The sequence below is a fragment of the Capsaspora owczarzaki genome, assembly GCF_000151315.2.
Source record: "Capsaspora owczarzaki ATCC 30864 unplaced genomic scaffold supercont2.3, whole genome shotgun sequence".
NCBI classification, from domain to species: Eukaryota; class Filasterea; order Ministeriida; family Capsasporidae; genus Capsaspora; species Capsaspora owczarzaki.
The window spans coordinates 2,053,454-2,070,270 of NW_011887294.1; the positions used below are offsets into that span (position 1 = coordinate 2,053,454).

The 16,817-nt window shown below is 55.0% G+C and overlaps 5 protein-coding genes across 5 annotated transcripts; 2 read left to right on the forward strand and 3 right to left on the reverse strand.

Moving 5' to 3' along the window:
* Positions 1-228: 228 nt before the first annotated feature.
* Positions 229-1,476, reverse strand: CAOG_02652 (chorismate mutase/prephenate dehydratase). Its single transcript, XM_004349352.2, has one exon. The coding sequence runs from the start codon at positions 1,329-1,331 to the stop codon at positions 234-236; it is 1,098 nt and encodes a 365-aa protein (XP_004349402.1). The 5' UTR covers positions 1,332-1,476; the 3' UTR covers positions 229-233.
* A 74-nt stretch (positions 1,477-1,550) lies between these two features.
* Positions 1,551-3,906, forward strand: CAOG_02653 (spastin). The gene is made up of 5 exons (XM_004349353.2): positions 1,551-2,387; positions 2,468-2,807; positions 2,932-3,017; positions 3,126-3,201; positions 3,284-3,906. The coding sequence occupies exons 1-5, from the start codon at positions 2,001-2,003 to the stop codon at positions 3,811-3,813; spliced, it is 1,419 nt and encodes a 472-aa protein (XP_004349403.2). The 5' UTR covers positions 1,551-2,000; the 3' UTR covers positions 3,814-3,906.
* Positions 3,846-6,537, reverse strand: CAOG_02654 (hypothetical protein; the record flags this gene model as incomplete). Its single annotated transcript, XM_004349354.2, has 11 exons — positions 3,846-4,157; positions 4,284-4,432; positions 4,575-4,660; positions 4,747-4,850; positions 4,957-5,205; positions 5,280-5,417; positions 5,504-5,638; positions 5,722-5,797; positions 5,885-5,955; positions 6,037-6,361; positions 6,471-6,537. Coding segments are annotated over 11 exons (1,583 nt in total), but the record flags the coding sequence as incomplete, so codon positions are not given.
* Positions 6,538-7,378: 841 nt separating this feature from the next.
* On the forward strand, positions 7,379-12,861 carry CAOG_02655 (ATPase). Its single transcript, XM_004349355.2, has one exon. The coding sequence runs from the start codon at positions 7,435-7,437 to the stop codon at positions 12,712-12,714; it is 5,280 nt and encodes a 1,759-aa protein (XP_004349405.1). The 5' UTR covers positions 7,379-7,434; the 3' UTR covers positions 12,715-12,861.
* Positions 12,862-15,503: 2,642 nt separating this feature from the next.
* On the reverse strand, positions 15,504-16,052 carry CAOG_08625 (hypothetical protein; the record flags this gene model as incomplete). Its single annotated transcript, XM_011271923.1, has 1 exon — positions 15,504-16,052. One exon carries the CDS (start codon positions 16,050-16,052, stop codon positions 15,504-15,506), a length of 549 nt encoding a protein of 182 aa, XP_011270225.1.
* Between the last annotated feature and the right edge of the window lie 765 nt (positions 16,053-16,817).

Here is a 16,817-nt window from a genome sequence, read left to right on the forward strand (position 1 = left end):
GGTGTTGGTCAGCGAGGCCCGGCTGAGCCAGCCGCGTGTGGCGCGCAGCCCGGCGATGGCAGCCATGCGATCGTGCTGAGAAACGCGTAAAGGATAGAACGGCTTGGTGTGGAAAATCCAAAGACTGGACGTATGTTGATACTCGCTTTTATTTATGATTGCAGCATCGCGAGTCAAAGACATTCAAAAAAAAAAAAACTCAACCAAAAAAAAAAAAAACGCAAAGAACGACATCAAACCAAAGCCAACTGTGCACTACCCAGCACATCGAGCCATAGACACAGGCGCGATGCTCGAATCTCTTCGATAGCCACGGCAAGTCGCTCGGCGGGAGCAGAATCGCTGCTGGTCGCGCCGGGCAAATCTTCATCCACCTGAAGCAAGAACGTGTACCGCCAAGGCGTCGACCGATCGGGGCGTGATTCAATCTTGGACATGTTGAGGTGATGGTGCTTGACGACGACAAGCACATCGCTCAGCGCGCCAGGGGTGTGCGGCAGGGAAAAGCACAAGAACGTCCGACGAACCGAGGTTGCGTTCGGATTGAGCGGTTGATTCAAGACCGCGCGCGGAGTGAGATTGCGTGCTGCTTGGAGGACGTTGTCTTGCAGTGAGAACAGGACAAAGCGCGTAATGTTGTTGTCCAGATCCTGAATGCCCCTGGCTGCAATGTCGAGCTGGTACAAGTGGCCGCATCGCTCCGAGCAAATCGCAGCGGCATCCGGCTCGTTTTGGCACAACTCGGCCGCTCGAGCAGTGGATGCGACGGGAACGGGCTCGGCTCCAGGCAGGTTGCGTGCAAGCCATTCACGGCATTGCGCCAACGCCTGCGGATGGCTATAAACGCGCTTGACCGTCCGCTCCAACGTTGGAGTTTCAGATTGTCGTTTTTGGACGAGGCAGTGCACGATCGGTAACTGGAGTTCCGCGCAAATTTTGACGCTCGTTCGCCTTGCTTGTTCTTGATCTTGACTTTGAGAAGCAGCAGCATTAGCAGCAGCAGCAGCAGCAGCAGCAGCTCGCTCGGTGGCAATGCGCACAAATTCGTCCAAGGTCGCCGTGACTGAGCCTTCGGTTGAATTTTCAATCGGAACAACGCCAGCCATCATTGTTCTGCTGCTGTGAGGATGGCCAGAGCTCGGACTGCTCGTCGCGACGCTGGCAATCACAGCTGGGATTGTCTCGCAGGGCACGACTTCGAAGGCAGCTCGCGAGCACGACGGCAGCGACATGCGATCGGTGAGCTGCCGAGCGAGAATCAGTGCCGCGTCGTGCGTATACGAGCCCTGTGGACCCAGGAAGCCAATCCGCAAGACGCCCGTCGCGTCCATCGTGTTTGCGTGGCTTTTGGTTTGTGCCAAAATTGGGGTAGGGGAGGAGTGTGAGTGTGTGGTTGGTTGGTCAAGAGTGAGAATGAATGACGTGCGAATGGGGTCTAGATTTCTGAGACTTGGTTGAGGAGTGAAAATTGAAATCTAAGGCAATTTGTATGATTTCACCTCTACTGTTCGAATTCAACACCATTCCATTGCTCTGACATGCTCAGAAAACGCACGCGACGCTTCCAGTCCTCCTTTGCTTGTCGCTCGCCGAGTTCCCTTTCTCACTCAACTCCTTCCAATTCGTCCCTCCCAGCAATCGTCATAACGTGAGCGACAACGTCGTCGACCGCAGCAAATCCCGCTCAGGCTCAGGCACAGGCTGGACAAGAGGAAGCCGGCTGGTTTGATCGCTTGGGACGCTTCTTTGGATTGACCGACGCACCGCCGCCGCCGTCGTCGTCCTCCTCTGCCTCTGCTGACACTACGCCTGCTAGTAGTAGTGCGCCTGGTGCGACTGGTGCAGCTTTGGGCGCAGGGCAAGCTACTCGTGGAAGCCCACTGACGTCATCATCGAGCAGCAACTCGCTTCATTCACGCCCTGCCGCAGCCGGAGCAAGCGCGTCCTTCTCCTCCTCATTTTTGTCGTCGTCGTCGTCGTCACAGCAGGGAACCGCCGGCATGGCTAGCTCGTCGGCGCCGCAGCAGCGCAGCCGCCCTCCGCAGGCCCAGTCTGGCCAGTCGCTCGTCCGGCTCAACTACTTCCACAAGCAGTCCTTCGACTCCATCGCCCGCGCACTGGCTCTGGACGAGGCGGGAAACCGCCACCATGCTCTGGAAGTGTACCAGCGCGGACTAAATGAGCTGCAGAGCGGGCTGAGCATCCGCTTTGACCCGACCTCCGCCGCAGACTGCTCGGAAGCAGAGCGCGCTGAAGGGCAGCATCTTCAGCAGAGCATGGAGAAGACACGAGTTCAGGTGCAAGAGCGGGTTCGCGACTTGAGAGCAGACCAGGCCAGCGGGGTTCCCGCCCAAAAGACTGCCTCGTCGCAACCACCAGCTCGTCAGGTAAGATTGATAACTGTGCCCTGCAGAAGGAGGAGGAGTCCAGTGCTCGAGTCTGATTGTTTCGCCTTTGGCTTGCATAGACTACGCCTGCACCTCGAGCTGCCACTTTACCTCGGCAAGCTACGAAACCTCCGGCAGCCACCTCTGCTGCCCCCAAGGCCGCTCCTGCCGTTGCCGCTGCTGCGGCTGCGCCAGCCGTCAACAAAAACCTGGTGAACATCGATCCCAAGATGGCCGACCACATTCTGAATGAAATTGTGGACAACGGCCCGCCAATCACGTTTGACGATGTTGTCGGCCTCGACACGGCCAAGCGTCTCCTGAACGAGCTCGTGATTCTCCCATCGCTCCGACCCGACGTGTTTCAAGGGTTGCTGGCTCCTTCCCGTGGTCTGCTGCTGTTTGGTCCTCCCGGAAACGGTACGCAATGGTGTCCCGCTGACAACGACCACTTTTGTTTGCGCGAGTTTTCAAGAGGAGGATTTTGATTTGTTTGTGTCGGGAAAAACTCGCTCATGGCCGATTCTGGTGGTTGCCTCAACAGGAAAAACAATGCTTGCCAAGGCAGTCGCCCATGAAGCCAAGGCCAAGTTTTTCAACATTACTGCGTCCAGCCTGTCTTCCAAATATGTAACGTGTTTCTTGGTCTGCTTCGCTTTGCCGTTCGATTTCAGGTGCTGACCTTTGGTTTTTCTCTTGTTTGTTTCGCCCCATCTCTTTCTCTTGTCTTGACTTTAGGTTGGTGACAGCGAGAAGATGGTCCGAGCACTATTCGCCATGGCGCGCGAACTGCAGCCGAGTGTAATATTCATCGGTGTGTGACGTTCTCGTGTTTGGCGTGTGTGGATGAAGTGAGTGAAAAAACGCCCTTTACTCAACCATCTTGCTTTGAGCAGACGAAATCGACTCCATCCTGGCGGAACGCGGCGGCGGCAACGAGCACGAGGCGAGCCGGCGACTAAAGAACGAGTTTCTCATCTGCTTTGACGGTGTCGGGACACAACCAGACGAGCGAGTATTGGTCATGGGCGCCACCAATCGCCCGCAGGACCTGGACGAAGCTGCGCGTCGACGGATGCCGAAGCGCGTCTACATCCCGCTGCCTGACCAGCGCACACGCGTCGCCATGGTGCAAAGCTTGCTCAAAAAGGGTCGGCATGCGCTCTCCGACCGCGACATTGACCAGCTTGCCAAGCACCTGGAGGGTTACAGCGGCAGCGACATGACCGCGCTCGCCAAAGATGCCGCTCTTGGGCCGATTCGCGAGCTTGGCAATCGAGTGTTGACTGTTAGTCCTGAAAACATTCGCCCTTTGAAACTTGGCGATTTCCAGGCCGCCATGAAAAACGTGCGTCCCAGTGTGTCGGGGGAAAGTCTCCGGTCGTTCGAAAATTGGAATCTGCAATACGGTGCGCTTCCATCTTAGATAGTATGTGACTTTTGTTTTTGGACTTTTGAAGTGTGTCAAGCATCAATTGTATGTAATAATGAATGTGCATGGTCCTTCAACCAGACGGAACGATGAGCGGTCGCTTTGGTGTTGCTCTTGTTCGCTCGCTACTCGTGCTCTCTGGTCCTGCATGCTTTTCAGGTCAGCGGCGGTGGCTGGATGGTCACCCGCGCCTCGCCGAGTGAATTCCAGATCCGGTACGAACTGGCGGTGAGCTCCCGAGTGATGACGGCCTTGATCTTGTTGGACGGATACAACACAATGCTTTTTGGGTCGACGGTGCACCCGCTCAAATTAAACTCGGGAATTTTGAAGAAGAGCTGGCAAAGTGTGTGTCAACAAGCGGAAAATTGTCAGCAGCCAGATGAGGGTCAGTCTTCCGCTGCGTTGATAACAGACACGCACACACACAAGAGCCATGAAGCAAAAGGGGCGAATCGTCTTACGTCAACAAAGGCATTGGGTCCGACACAGAAAGGATCATGTGGGTACTCGCTATCATTCATCCCCTCCGAAGGATCAAATCCTGGCGCATTGCCGAACTGGACGACCGCAGTCAGCGAGACTTCCAAGTTGCGTCCTGTAAACTTTTGACCTAATAATTTGGCAATCACGCCAAAAAAAAAAAAAAAAAAAAAAAAAAAAAAAAACAGCCAAGTCAGGACAGCACCGACACAATGTTCGCGAAACACGCAAACTGCGACGACAGCAGAGAGGCACTCTGATGCGAGCGCTACCGATGTTCCAGACAAGCATCCTTTGACTGGCAGAAAGCGTGACCGTTCCGCCTGTTGGTGCAGCTTCAAAATTGCGGATGATACCACTAAATAGTACCAAAAAGAGACACACTCGCGTCAGTATGGAGTCGTTGCGCACCAAGAGTCACTCGAGAAGACGGAAACAATTTACCGGTTGAAAAACGGCACACGCAATTCGCAATAGTCGAATTGGTTGTTCACGCGCTGATGCAGCTTGAGCTGGACGAGAAGTTTGATCATGTTTTCACCAGCCTCCTGTCAATTGCGGTGGACCATGGTGAGCAGAGACGCGAGGAAGGTCGCATAGGAATGCTTCCAACGAAATTCCGGGCAAGCCAGAAACAACAGCAATCGCCCATACCTTCATTTGGTAGAATCCACGAATCGGTAGCTCTTTGATACCCGATGCTCGATAGTGACACAAGGAGAAAGTTTCGAGAGGTGGTGCAAAGGAGAGCTTGCGATTGCTGAGCACGCTCGCTTGGGCGGTTGACCCGCCGCTGACTTGCGCGTCATTGTTGCTCAGCACGCACGGATCAACCGAGATTTGATCAATACCCGCAGTTGAGCTCAGAGAGACGGTGACTTCAGGAAGCCCTTCGATTTCGGCCTTTGGCGGCATTTCAAGAATCACTCATCAATAATTTTTCGGCAAGACAGTCTCACAAATTGCAAAAGACATACCTTGCATTGGATCGTTCCAAACGCTTCCCACTCGTCCAGCACTTCAGGATTGTCGTACTGCACTGCCCGCACCGTCTCTGAAACATTAAACACAATTCGTTGTTTGCCTTTGAACAGAACGGGCTTCCAAGCAGGTTGCTGTTGATTTCAAGAACAGTGTGAGATTTCACAAAAGCAGGAATGGGGAATATAGCCAAAAACAAAACACAGGTCGAGCGTTGTACCTTCTCAGCGGAGGCCTTTGGAGGAAACTTTGTCGTAAGAAGGTTGCGAACGTTGGACGGGCTCGTATCGAGCGGGGCGCCAAAAGGCATCGCCACACACAAAAAGTTGTACACTTCATTCGCTGCCATGCCAGTCTGCACGAATCCGAGCGATATGGCGGTCAGTTTCTGTTCCGCACTGTTCTGCCGGGTGACAACCAAAAAGTATCGAGCCTTACAGTGTCGGTTAACAGGCCAGGACCAGCAGCCGTGGCGAGATCGTGCATCAATGTCACGCCTACTGTGATGGAGGGCCTGTTGTCGGATGGTGAGAGCGCAGGAACGTGAGCAGGTGGCCAAATGCAACGACTAGAAGCAAACACAAATCAAAGGCAGGCTTACAGCTCCACCAGCGGTGTCCGAACCAAACCGGGTGTCTCAATCAGAGGCAGACAAACAAATGCCATGTCATTCTGTAATGTTTGCAGTTTGGATGGCCGGAGTGAGTAACACGCAAGTACATTGAACTGCAAACGCTTGAAAGACGCGCAAACCTGGCGAACAGCGACGAGAGGCCAGATATCGCCGTTGGACACGGAGAACACGGGCCATAGATCCGAACTGTCGCATGGTTGCTTGGACGTGGCGGCTGCGGCTCCTCCACCTTGGGCAGCGAGTGCAGCGGCAATCTGTGGAACGAGGCGCGCATCGTCCATCAGCGGCGTGTAAGCGCCCGTCGTGCCGGCTGCTGTCGTCGTAGTCGATGAAGTAGTAGTAGTAGTAGTAGCATTAGTGCTGGGCGATGTAGCGGAAGCAGCGCTCTCGCTTGGCGACGACGCAGCGAGCAGCTTGGCGCGGCGCTCAACCGTCGGATAGCGCCTGATCCCAATACACGCAACCAGATCAAGGCAAGTCAGTCCGACCGTCCCTCATGATCATGATCATCATCATCATCATCATCATCAAGCAAACCGCATTCGACTCTTGCCTTGCGACGAGAAGCTTTCCGGTTGGGAGCGAAATAATCCACAATGCACGGACTGCGCACGACATTCTGAGAAAGAGTGAACTGTTCAGAACGGACATTACAATGGACAATCACTCGGAAATATAGTTTACTTTGTAATTGCAAAAAAATGGGAGTTCGTGCGATGCAACCGACAGGGAGACACGAAATCGGCAAACGCCAAATTGGTTTGCGTTGCTGCTGATCGGCTACTGGTCGAGATTGCGGTCCTAGGATGGAGATTTTGATAGGGTGCATTGTGCTTGAGTGCTTAAACAAATTTGTCGAGCAGAAATCCGTGAAGCGGAAAAGTTCGCAGAATTCATTCAAAACTGGGGTGACCAACAGTGTGTCGCGAAGCAATCGTCCCGACAAGCTAGTACCAGTCCACGGGTCCAAAAGCCATTCGCACTTTAGGAAGAGCTCAAACACATCAAAATAACAATCATTCATCAATTGTGTTGGGCAGAAATTCCTCACAACTACCCGAAAAAACCTGAGAATGATGAACGAGGAAGATTCCAACTTGAACGCCTCCAACTCGATCGAGATGCGGAGGCCCGGCACCGAGGATCAGGAGCCTCCAGACCCCATCGTCCTGTTCCCAGAAAGCAGCGCACGTACTCAACGAGGAGGCGGAGGTGGCAGACGCAGCGGCGGGAGTGAGCGTTTGCGCAGTCAACGCCAGGAAGGTCGCAGTGGTGATACATCTCGGTCTTCCCTGCCGCATCCAAACCAAGGGAGCCAAGAGCAGCCCTCCACCAGCAGCAAATATTCTGACAACAACAACGCTATTCGCAGAGATCACAGTCACGAAGACGACGACACTGCAGTTGCGGCAGACGATCAATCACCAGCGGACGGCCATATTTGGTCGGCAGAAGCAAACTCGCAGCGGCGGCGCTCAGAAAATGCCCCCACCGCTTGCGGGCGAATTCGACTCGCAATGCAGCACCTGAAAGAACGCGTCAAGCGACTCTACTCCAAGCCAAGCGGCGCCGGGAACAACCAAAGCCGACCCGGCGGCAACAACAACGACGAGCCAGACACTCCTCGACGCGTGGTCTTTGTGAACAACGCTGAACGCACATCCACACTCGCGAAAACAGACAAGCACCCGCTGCCCGACAACCGCATTCGCACCACAAAGTATACGTGGTGGAACTTTCTCCCCAAAAATCTGTTTGAGCAGTTTCATCGGTTTGCCAACATTTACTTTTTGGTGGTCGTCGTTCTCAACTGGATCCCCGCGATTGGAGCATTCGGACGCGAGCTGGCCATGATCCCTCTGCTGTTTGTACTTGCAGTCACTGCGATCAAGGACATTTACGAAGACCGACGGCGGTATCGCTCCGACACGGATGTGAACAACCGGCTGCAACACGGCCTTGTCGTCGCCCACGGGCATCAACCCAGCGGTGATGGCGGTGGTGGCAGTGAGCACGACGAGGAACAAGAGCATTTTCGCCGATTGAGACCTCACCTGCATCTCAACCTCCACCTGACTGGACATCACCACTCGGCGAGCGACGAAGCCAACGCATCCTCCGACCGCAAACTCGTCTCGGAAGTGGTCATTTCCACGGCGTGGAAGCTGCTCAAAGTTGGGCATATCGTGCTTCTCCGCAAGGACGAAATCATTCCGGCAGACATGGTTGTGCTGCAGACATCCGAAAACCACGGGATGTGCTTCATCGAAACGGCTAATCTGGACGGTGAAACGAATCTGAAACAGCGCATGGCGGTGGATGAAACTCAAGAGCACTTCAAGTCCTTCCCCGGCTCAGAGCTGCTGTCCGCAGCGGCTGGCTCTTTGCAAGGGCCGTCCGTAGGCAACACGAGCGACGCTCCGCAAAGTCGCAGACAACAACAAAACCAGCAAGCACCACCGAATCTTTCGCCAACCAGCTCGACCGCGCTTCAGCCCAATGTCATCCCTAACTATGCTGCCACACAACAACAACAGCAGCAGCAACAACAACAACCACAACGAAACGTGCAAAACGTTCAAAATGTTGATGCCATCGTCGACCGGTGCAAGAAGGACATTGCCGATTTCCAAGGCACAATCGTCTGCGAACTACCACACGCCAACATTTACGAGTTTGACGGCTTTTTGGTGCTTGGCGGCGAGCACATTCCCACCGACAAGGAGCTTCAGGAACAGTTGCACCGGCAAATGCGTGAGGCCGAGCAGAATCTCGAGGAGGAGCGTCAACGCATGTCAGCACGGTCGACTGCGCGCCATGAGCGACACGCTGCCAAACACCAGCGACCGCAACAGCGGAGGCACGACGATGATTCGACCTACTCGATGCGCTCTACTGCGCACCTCACCACCGTCACTGAAGATGAGGGTTTGGGAAGCGAACTATCCGAGTCGAACAGCTCTCAAAGCAATTCGACTGATGATGATGACGATAACGACGACGACGACGACGACCTGCCACAGTTTCACTCGCTTCCATATCGATCTTCTATTGGCAGACGCACGAGCCGCACTCCATCCCGAGCCCCTCCTTCTGCTGAAGGTAGCCGTTCAAGGCCATCTGCCACAGACGCTCAAGGCCAGTCAATCATTCCCATCAACTCGGCCAATCTGATTCTCCGTGGGTGCGTTCTCCGGAACACGCAATGGGTGCTTGGCGTTATTGTCTATGCCGGGCCCGACACAAAAGCCATGCTCAACAACAGCGGGCCTCGCTCGAAGCGCTCAAAGCTGGAGCGCAGCATGAACCTTGAGATTCTTGTTTGCATCGGGCTGCTCCTTTTCATGTCGCTGCTTTCTGCCATCCTCAGTGGCGTCTGGCTCGCCGACCACAATCCCAGCAGCATTTACATTTACTTTGACTCGAGCGATCCGTCGCCGGCGCTGTTTGGGTTTCTGACCTTCTGGACCCAAATTATCGTGCTGCAGGTTATCATTCCCATATCCTTGTACATTACTATCGAGCTTGTCAAGTTGGCGCAAGCGTACTTGATTAGCTGCGACCTGGAGCTGTACCACCCTGAAACAGACCGCCGAACCATGTGCCGTGCGCTCAACATCAACGAGGATTTGGGCCAGATTGAGTACCTGTTTTGCGACAAGACCGGCACGCTGACGCAAAACCAGATGGTGTTTCGGAAATGTTCGGTGAACGGGACCAACTACTCTGGGCACGCCGAGCCGCACACGCTGCCTCATGCGTTTTCGTTTGGAGATGGCTCGCCAAGTCAAGGCAGGGGCAAGCAGCCAATGGCTTCTCCGGACAGCGACCATGCAACAGCGGCAGCATCGCAGCGTCCCACGCCACCGCCCTTCAGCATGGACGAATCTGCCGAGTCCATCGAGCCCGACCACGCCAACGCGACAAGCAACGCGGACGCAATGACTGTCGATCCCGTACTCGTCAAAGCCGCCGCTGAGGCCACAGAAGACGATCCCATGGAAAACTTTTTCATTGCACTGGCCGTTTGCAACACGGTCGTGCCGGGATCCCCTCGCGCGCCATCCAGCAGTCGCCCCCAAGAGCAAGAGTCGCGCGGTAAGCGTGCTTGGAAGCAGCGCATGAAAGACCTCAAGGCCAAGCGCCGGGCTCGACGCCAGGCCAAGCTGCATGCACGCAAAATGACCAGAAAATCTGCCAACAAGCATGCACAGCAGGGCAAGGACGAGCAGGAGGCGACAGTTTCGGAGGAAGTGGAATCGTCGGGCTCTGAGGCACCGTTGCATCGCAGCGCTCCACCAAGTCGTGGAAAGAGCATGCTGCAACAGTTGCTCAAACGAAGCAAGCAAAGCCAGACAGCTCCACCTGAGACAGCCATTCCTCGCGAGTCTCAGGATGTCCTCCTTGAGGAGCCATCGAGTCTCGAAGCAAGTCAGGAGAATCTGAGGCGTGGAACCGAGCCAGTCCAGCGCACCAGTGCAAGCGCGTTGCCTCCACATCTCTCCGTTTCGGGCCGCCAGATGGCCATCTCTCCGAGCGCAAATGTGAGCATCGATCTCAGCCCGAGCGTGGACGAGCCGACCCGCACATCGACACTGCGACCGTCGAATTCTGCCACATCTGCGGCAACATCCACTGCCGCAACAACAGTACGACAGTCTCAGTCGCCCGCCGCCGTCCCAAGCGCAGACCAAGTCGCCGAGATTGTCTACGAAGCCGAATCGCCCGACGAGGCTGCACTTGTTCAAGCAGCTCGGCAGTACGGATACACGCTTTTCATGCGGTCGGCGCAGCGTGTGCGCGTGCTGATTCACGACGATCGAGCCGTGGAACTGCGACTGCTGCATGTCCTTCCGTTCGACTCTGACCGCAAGCGCATGTCTGTGATTGTGCAGTTGCCGCGCTCGGGCCAGATCCGGCTGCTTTCCAAAGGCGCCGACTCGGCCATCTACGAGAGGCTGGCTCAGAATGAACAGAACGACCGCGTCCGAGCCGACACACAGACGCACTTGGATTACTACGCGGCGGACGGACTGCGCACGTTGTGTTTGGCATATCGCGACTTGAGCGACAGCGAGTACCAGACGTGGCAGCTCAAGCATCGACAAGCCTCACTCGCGCTCAAAGACCGCAAGGAGAAGGTGTCTGCCTCTGCGGACTCGATCGAAAACGAGCTGACGCTGCTTGGCGCCACTGGCATCGAAGACAAGCTGCAGAACGGCGTACCAGACGCCATAGCAACGCTGCGAGCTGCTGGAATCAAGGTCTGGGTGCTGACGGGCGACAAGCAAGAGACCGCCATCAATATCGGCTTTTCGTGCAAGCTGCTAGAGGAAGGCATGCCACATGTCGTCATCAATGCGGCGGATGAAGATGAATGCGAAGCCCAGCTCAAGGACGCATGGGAGTGCAAGCTTCGCACTGCTCGCCGCGTGCAGGAGGAGCAAGACCTGCTGCTTCATTTGCCCTGGCACCAAAAGTACGGCCGCAAGTCGAGCGAAATCATGGCAGCTTTCAACGGGTTTGCCAAGCAGTGGCGAGATCGATTTTCGGACGGCGAGGAAGAGCTTTCAGTCGACACGACAAGCGTCAGCCTCAGCGGCAGCAGAAGCGCGCAACGAGCTACCAGTCCGGAACAAAGTCCATCATCGGCACCAGCAGCGCCAAGTCACTCGAGCAACAACGATGCTTCCAGCGACGAGGATGCAACGGAAGTGACTTCATCAACCCAACACGCGCTCATCATCGATGGCGCTTCGTTGGCGTTCGCACTCGGCGATAAACTTCGCCCATTGCTGCTCAACGTCTCCACGCTCTGCCGTGTCGTCATTTGCTGCCGAGCCACTCCTCTGCAGAAGGCGCGAGTTGTCCGCATGGTCAAGAAAGGCCGCGGCGCAATGACCATGGCAGTGGGAGATGGCGCAAACGACGTGAGCATGATTCAGACTGCCGACGTCGGGATTGGGATTAGCGGCCAGGAGGGCATGCAGGCGGTCATGGCGAGTGACTTTGCGATCGCGCAGTTCCGCTTCCTAGTGCGTTTGCTGCTCGTCCACGGCCACTGGAGCTACTATCGCCTGGCGTCCCTGATTTTCTACTTCTTGTACAAGAACGCAACCTTTGTGTTTGTCATTTTCCTCTTCCAGTTTTGGTGTGGCTTTACGGGCGCGCCCATCATTGACCAGTATACGATTCTGTTCTACAACCTGCTGTTTACATCCGTGCCTCCGCTGGTCAACGCCGTTTTGGACCAAAATGCGCCGGCCGAGGCCTTGATGCGTTTCCCAGAGCTCTACCAATTTTCGATGCAGAGTCTGTACTTTAGCACACGCAAGTTTTGGGTCGTGCTCGTCAACAGCCTGTACCAGGCGTGCGTCATTTTCTTCTTTTCTGTGGCGGCGTACCAGCAAACCAAGCTCGCCGACTACCAGTCTCTCGGCATGATTCTCAGCTCGTGCTGTGTCGTGATTGTGCTCTTGTACCTGGGTCTGGAAACGCGTCGATGGACAGTGTACCACCATATCGCGCTCTGGGCGAGCATTGCCGTGTACTTTGTCTTTGAGCTGCTCCTGGGTCTCATTGCAGGAATCCAGCAGTCGACCTACTTTGTGATGGAGAACGCAATGACAACGGGCGTGTTTTGGTTTACCCTGCTGCTCTGTAGCGTGACTGCGTTGCTCCCATCGTACCTGGCCAAGTACATCCGGCACTACTATCTTCCATTGCCCACAGGTTTGGTTCGCGAGGCCGACGTTCAGTCCAAGCGTGATCGTGTTCACGAGCAATCGTTTGCTTGATTTGTCAGAGTTGTTGGCTTTTTGTGTTGTTGTTGTTGTTTTTTGGGATTTTGTTCATGTTCTTGCACTGTGATTCGTGATTTGGTTTATCAAAAGAGTGATACATTGCTTTCAAGTCGGGTCGAGAAAAAAAGGCCATAAAGTTCACCAGGAAATTTGCGGGTATACATTTTGCAATGGGAATTTTTCCCCAGTTCACTGAGGCCACTGTGCACCACCGCCCGCCGCCCTGACCCCATCAGGTTTGTACATGACCTGACAGCACCCCGTGGCTGCATTGGCGAGGACGGGGGACACCTGCATCGTCGTGTACGGATACCCCCTTTTTGTGTGTCGCACCTGGTGACGAGGTCCCTCAAAACGGCACTGCAGCCCCTTCTACTGTACACCATTGGAATGAGCCGATTTTTTAGATATAGAATCATGTGCGAGACGGCCAGGAGCGAAGCGCTGGAGGCCGCACCAGGTTTCGGGTCCGTCGCGGCCAAGCCGACCGCTCGATCTCGGCCTAGACCGCACCCACCGCCGATATTATGGTCTCTAAAAATCTAATAGATGGGTCTGGTACCTCCATTGAACGGGCGGGCCTGGGGCAGTGTCCGACTGCTGGATATGGACAGCCGTCCACGAGCCCTCAGGGCGCCGACTAGGACAGCCCGTTAGCGCCACCTCTAGTATAGAAAGTTAGCGCTTGGCATGATGTATATGAATCCGGGATCGGTCGGGCGGTAGCGCTCGATAGCACGAAGAAGGACTGAATCGGCCTTTCGAATTTCGTCCAAAACCTGCTAGCCCCGAGATCGATGCCTTTCACCAGCTCTGTCCGTGTAATCCATACATATTCCGATTGTTCAATGTCTGATGAGTTGGAAACCGTTATGGCGAGTGAGATGCCGCACGATGCGTCCGACTTGGCTTCGCACTCGTATCCAGCCATGTAGACACCTAGGAGCTTGACCAGCCATATATCAATGTACTCTATACACTCTAAAGTATCCGCTCTATATCGCGCGTGGACAGTGATCGTTGGTGTCTAGTTGATGCACCCGACCAAACATTCGACGGGCGTTAACTTGCGATTTCCGAGTCGCATCCATGAAATATTTTACCAGACAACAGTAAATTAGTACTAGAGTCTAAATCATTGATGCGGAATTGCGGTGATATCTGGAGGGTGGATCACGAAGGGTCGGAAATGACCCATTTGGCGGGTGCTCGATCTTTGTCCAGCATCGTCCGATCTCTGATATTGTAACTTTTTCTTGCTTCTGACGTGCATTAGACATCACATCTGCGGAGGGGCGGATGTGGTACTAAATCATGCGGAGTGGGAGGAGGCCAAAGTTTCGGCCAACTCGCAAAACCATGGATCGAGTGCCCGGTCGTTTTACCGGCCGCCCATGCTGCCACCGGTACGTGATAATACTTAGCAATAGTGTTAGAGTTGCTTTGCTTTTGTTCCGACCGATTCCACTTGATAGAAGCCGACTTAGCGAATCGTGCAAATGGTCTTCTTGACGCTCCTCGTGTGACCACCACTGCCGTGATACAACAAGTTTCAAGGTTTTAAAAGTGTTGTCAGATAATTTACATTTGAATCATAGCCGTTAGTGGCCATTGGTACTTGCGCTTCTTGTCGTGGGATGAGACTTGCTTTTAGTGACTCGACCGCGGCTTTGGGGTGCATGAACGCCTCAAGGTCCCATCCCCATCCATGTTTATCAGTATTGTATCGTTTTCTGTGATTAGTGGGCCTAGTCCATAGCACTGGCTGGTGGCAGAAACTTGACTGCGCTGAATTCCTCTTCGCGCTTGAGTCTGTCTCTTCAAGCTGATCTACCTCCAACAGATCGTGCTTCAGACCAGGTCTATGACATGTAACCGATAGTAGCATCAATTCTAGTTACGTGGCTATCCAGGATGAGGCATGAAACGAATGTTGTACCCCTAGAATCATGTTTCTTCGGCGAGCTAGTTTTGCTGAACCAACTCCGTCTGTCTACGCTAGCTAAATCGTCTAAAACCGTACCCATATGGAATAGATGAAATTAAATACATAAATTAAACAATAAAACACAAGAGCAGCGGACTAAACACCCTTCAAGCCTTCGTTACGTGCGGTGTCCAGCAGCGGGCGGCATCAGCGAGCCACTTGAACCGCACATGCTCGGCAATCAGGAGCGACAAGGGAGGTACGGCTTGAGATCTAGAAGGTTGACCAACGGTGGGCGGAGGTGGATCGGTAGGGACCCACGGCCACGGGTTAGACGTGGATGCCTGCAAGTCTTCTGCTGACACGCCGAGCCGTGCAATCCTCTCGGCCATCCACAAGGCGAGCCAACCACAAGTCCAAGGAGGTTTCTCCGTCTGGCCAGGCCCTTGGTGCCCGTAGATAGAACCCGGCTCGGGAACAAAGCTCCATTCAGTCGAGTCCGGCAAGAACGATTTAACAATTTCGACAAGGTCGAGAGCCGGTTTCTTCAGTCCCTCGAAAATGCGGATGGTGAAGGTTTTCCGATGCAGCACAACGAGGAACCAGTGCTGCTCTCGATTCGCTGGAAAGATGACAAGGCCATCTTCCGATGCAGCGACTGTGTCAGACAATGAATCGTTGCACTCCGAGAACCTGATTTCTCGGTTGGAGTGGCCTCGCAGTGATCTGTCCATGTCAGCAGTCCCGTTGGCGTCGAAGGTCTGCTGCTTAGGCAATCGATTACCTCATGCTGTGAGTCGCCGCTCTCCGCAATCAAGCAACCGCGGTCCAACCTTAACACACACACACACGCACATCATACCCAAAAGGTGACTTTGACCCCGTTTTGCGAGGTAATGTTTGCTTGTTGCAGGCGCCCGAAGCAAAAGTCAAGCGCTTCAGCGGACATCCACTCAGAGCCCTTGTCGTCGAAGGGCTTCAAGACTTGTCTCGCTGGCAGATGCTCGGACGCATCTATCCCAGGCGAATTGAGCTTGATCGGGATGCTCCTGTCATAGAGCTGAAGGAACTCCTGCACAGTTTGCAAGGCCTTCGGGGACAGGTTGGCGGCCGGTTGGGCAGCTGCTGAGATTGAAGCCGTCGACTCTACAGACGAGTTGACGGGCGGTTGGGCAGTGGCGGGGATCAAAGCCATCGGCTCGGCGGACAGTTCGGTGGGCGGTTGGGTCGACTCTGCAGACACGTTGTCGGGCGGTTGAGTAGCGGCTGGGATTGTGGGTGAGACCCGCAGGGGTGTGAACTGCAAGGGCTGGCAGGCTCTCATGAGCCAACGGTACGCGAGAATTCTAGGCCTGGGGTGCCATGCGAGCTCAGCTTCGATTGCCTCGGGGGGATCTGTCCACATGCTTGCCCACAGACGCTTCATCAGGATCGGCCTCGGTCGTTGAACAAGTTCGGTTAGGCCTGCGGAGGCTGCTTGTTGAGCAGAAGGGCGGCCAGGAGGAGTCTGCGGCGGTCGTGCAGACCTAGTAGCGCAGTCACGCCTGACTGTATGCGGGGGTTGCACGTGCCCTGCATGCGAAACAGAAGAAGAAGGGCGGTCACCAAGAGCAGAGAGAGGCGTGCGTTCTGCTTGGTCGACCTGCATCGGTTCAGCGGACCCAGAATCGTGGCTGCGACTGCCTGCATGCGGAGCTGGAGCATGTGCCGTATGCGCAACATGGGAAACCGATGCATGTGAAGCACGAGCAGGAGCACCAGCAGGACTATGTTGAGCAGGAGCCCCAGCAGCAGGGGCTTGAGCAGGTGCTGTCCACCGGGCTTTCATTGCAGCCATATTGCGTCGTGTGACGGGGTCCAGGGGCGAGAAAAGCAACGAGAGCTCGGCAGCAGACACGCTCTTGCCGCTGGGGTGCCCAGGCATCTGAAAGCCAAAGTCGCTCTCCACGTCGTCTTCAAGCCTGGCATCAAGCTCCAGTTCTGGGCGCAACACGTTGCGTGCAGTGGGCATCAGCACGACACGGTCAGCGTGGTTGTGCTTGACAAGGGAGAACTTGATTTTGCTTCTTGTCGTCCTGGGGGAGGTTGCACATGTGATGGAAACACGCGTGCATGGTGCTGAGCGGGCGACGAGGGCGTGTCGGCACGAGAATTTGGCACGACAAGCGTA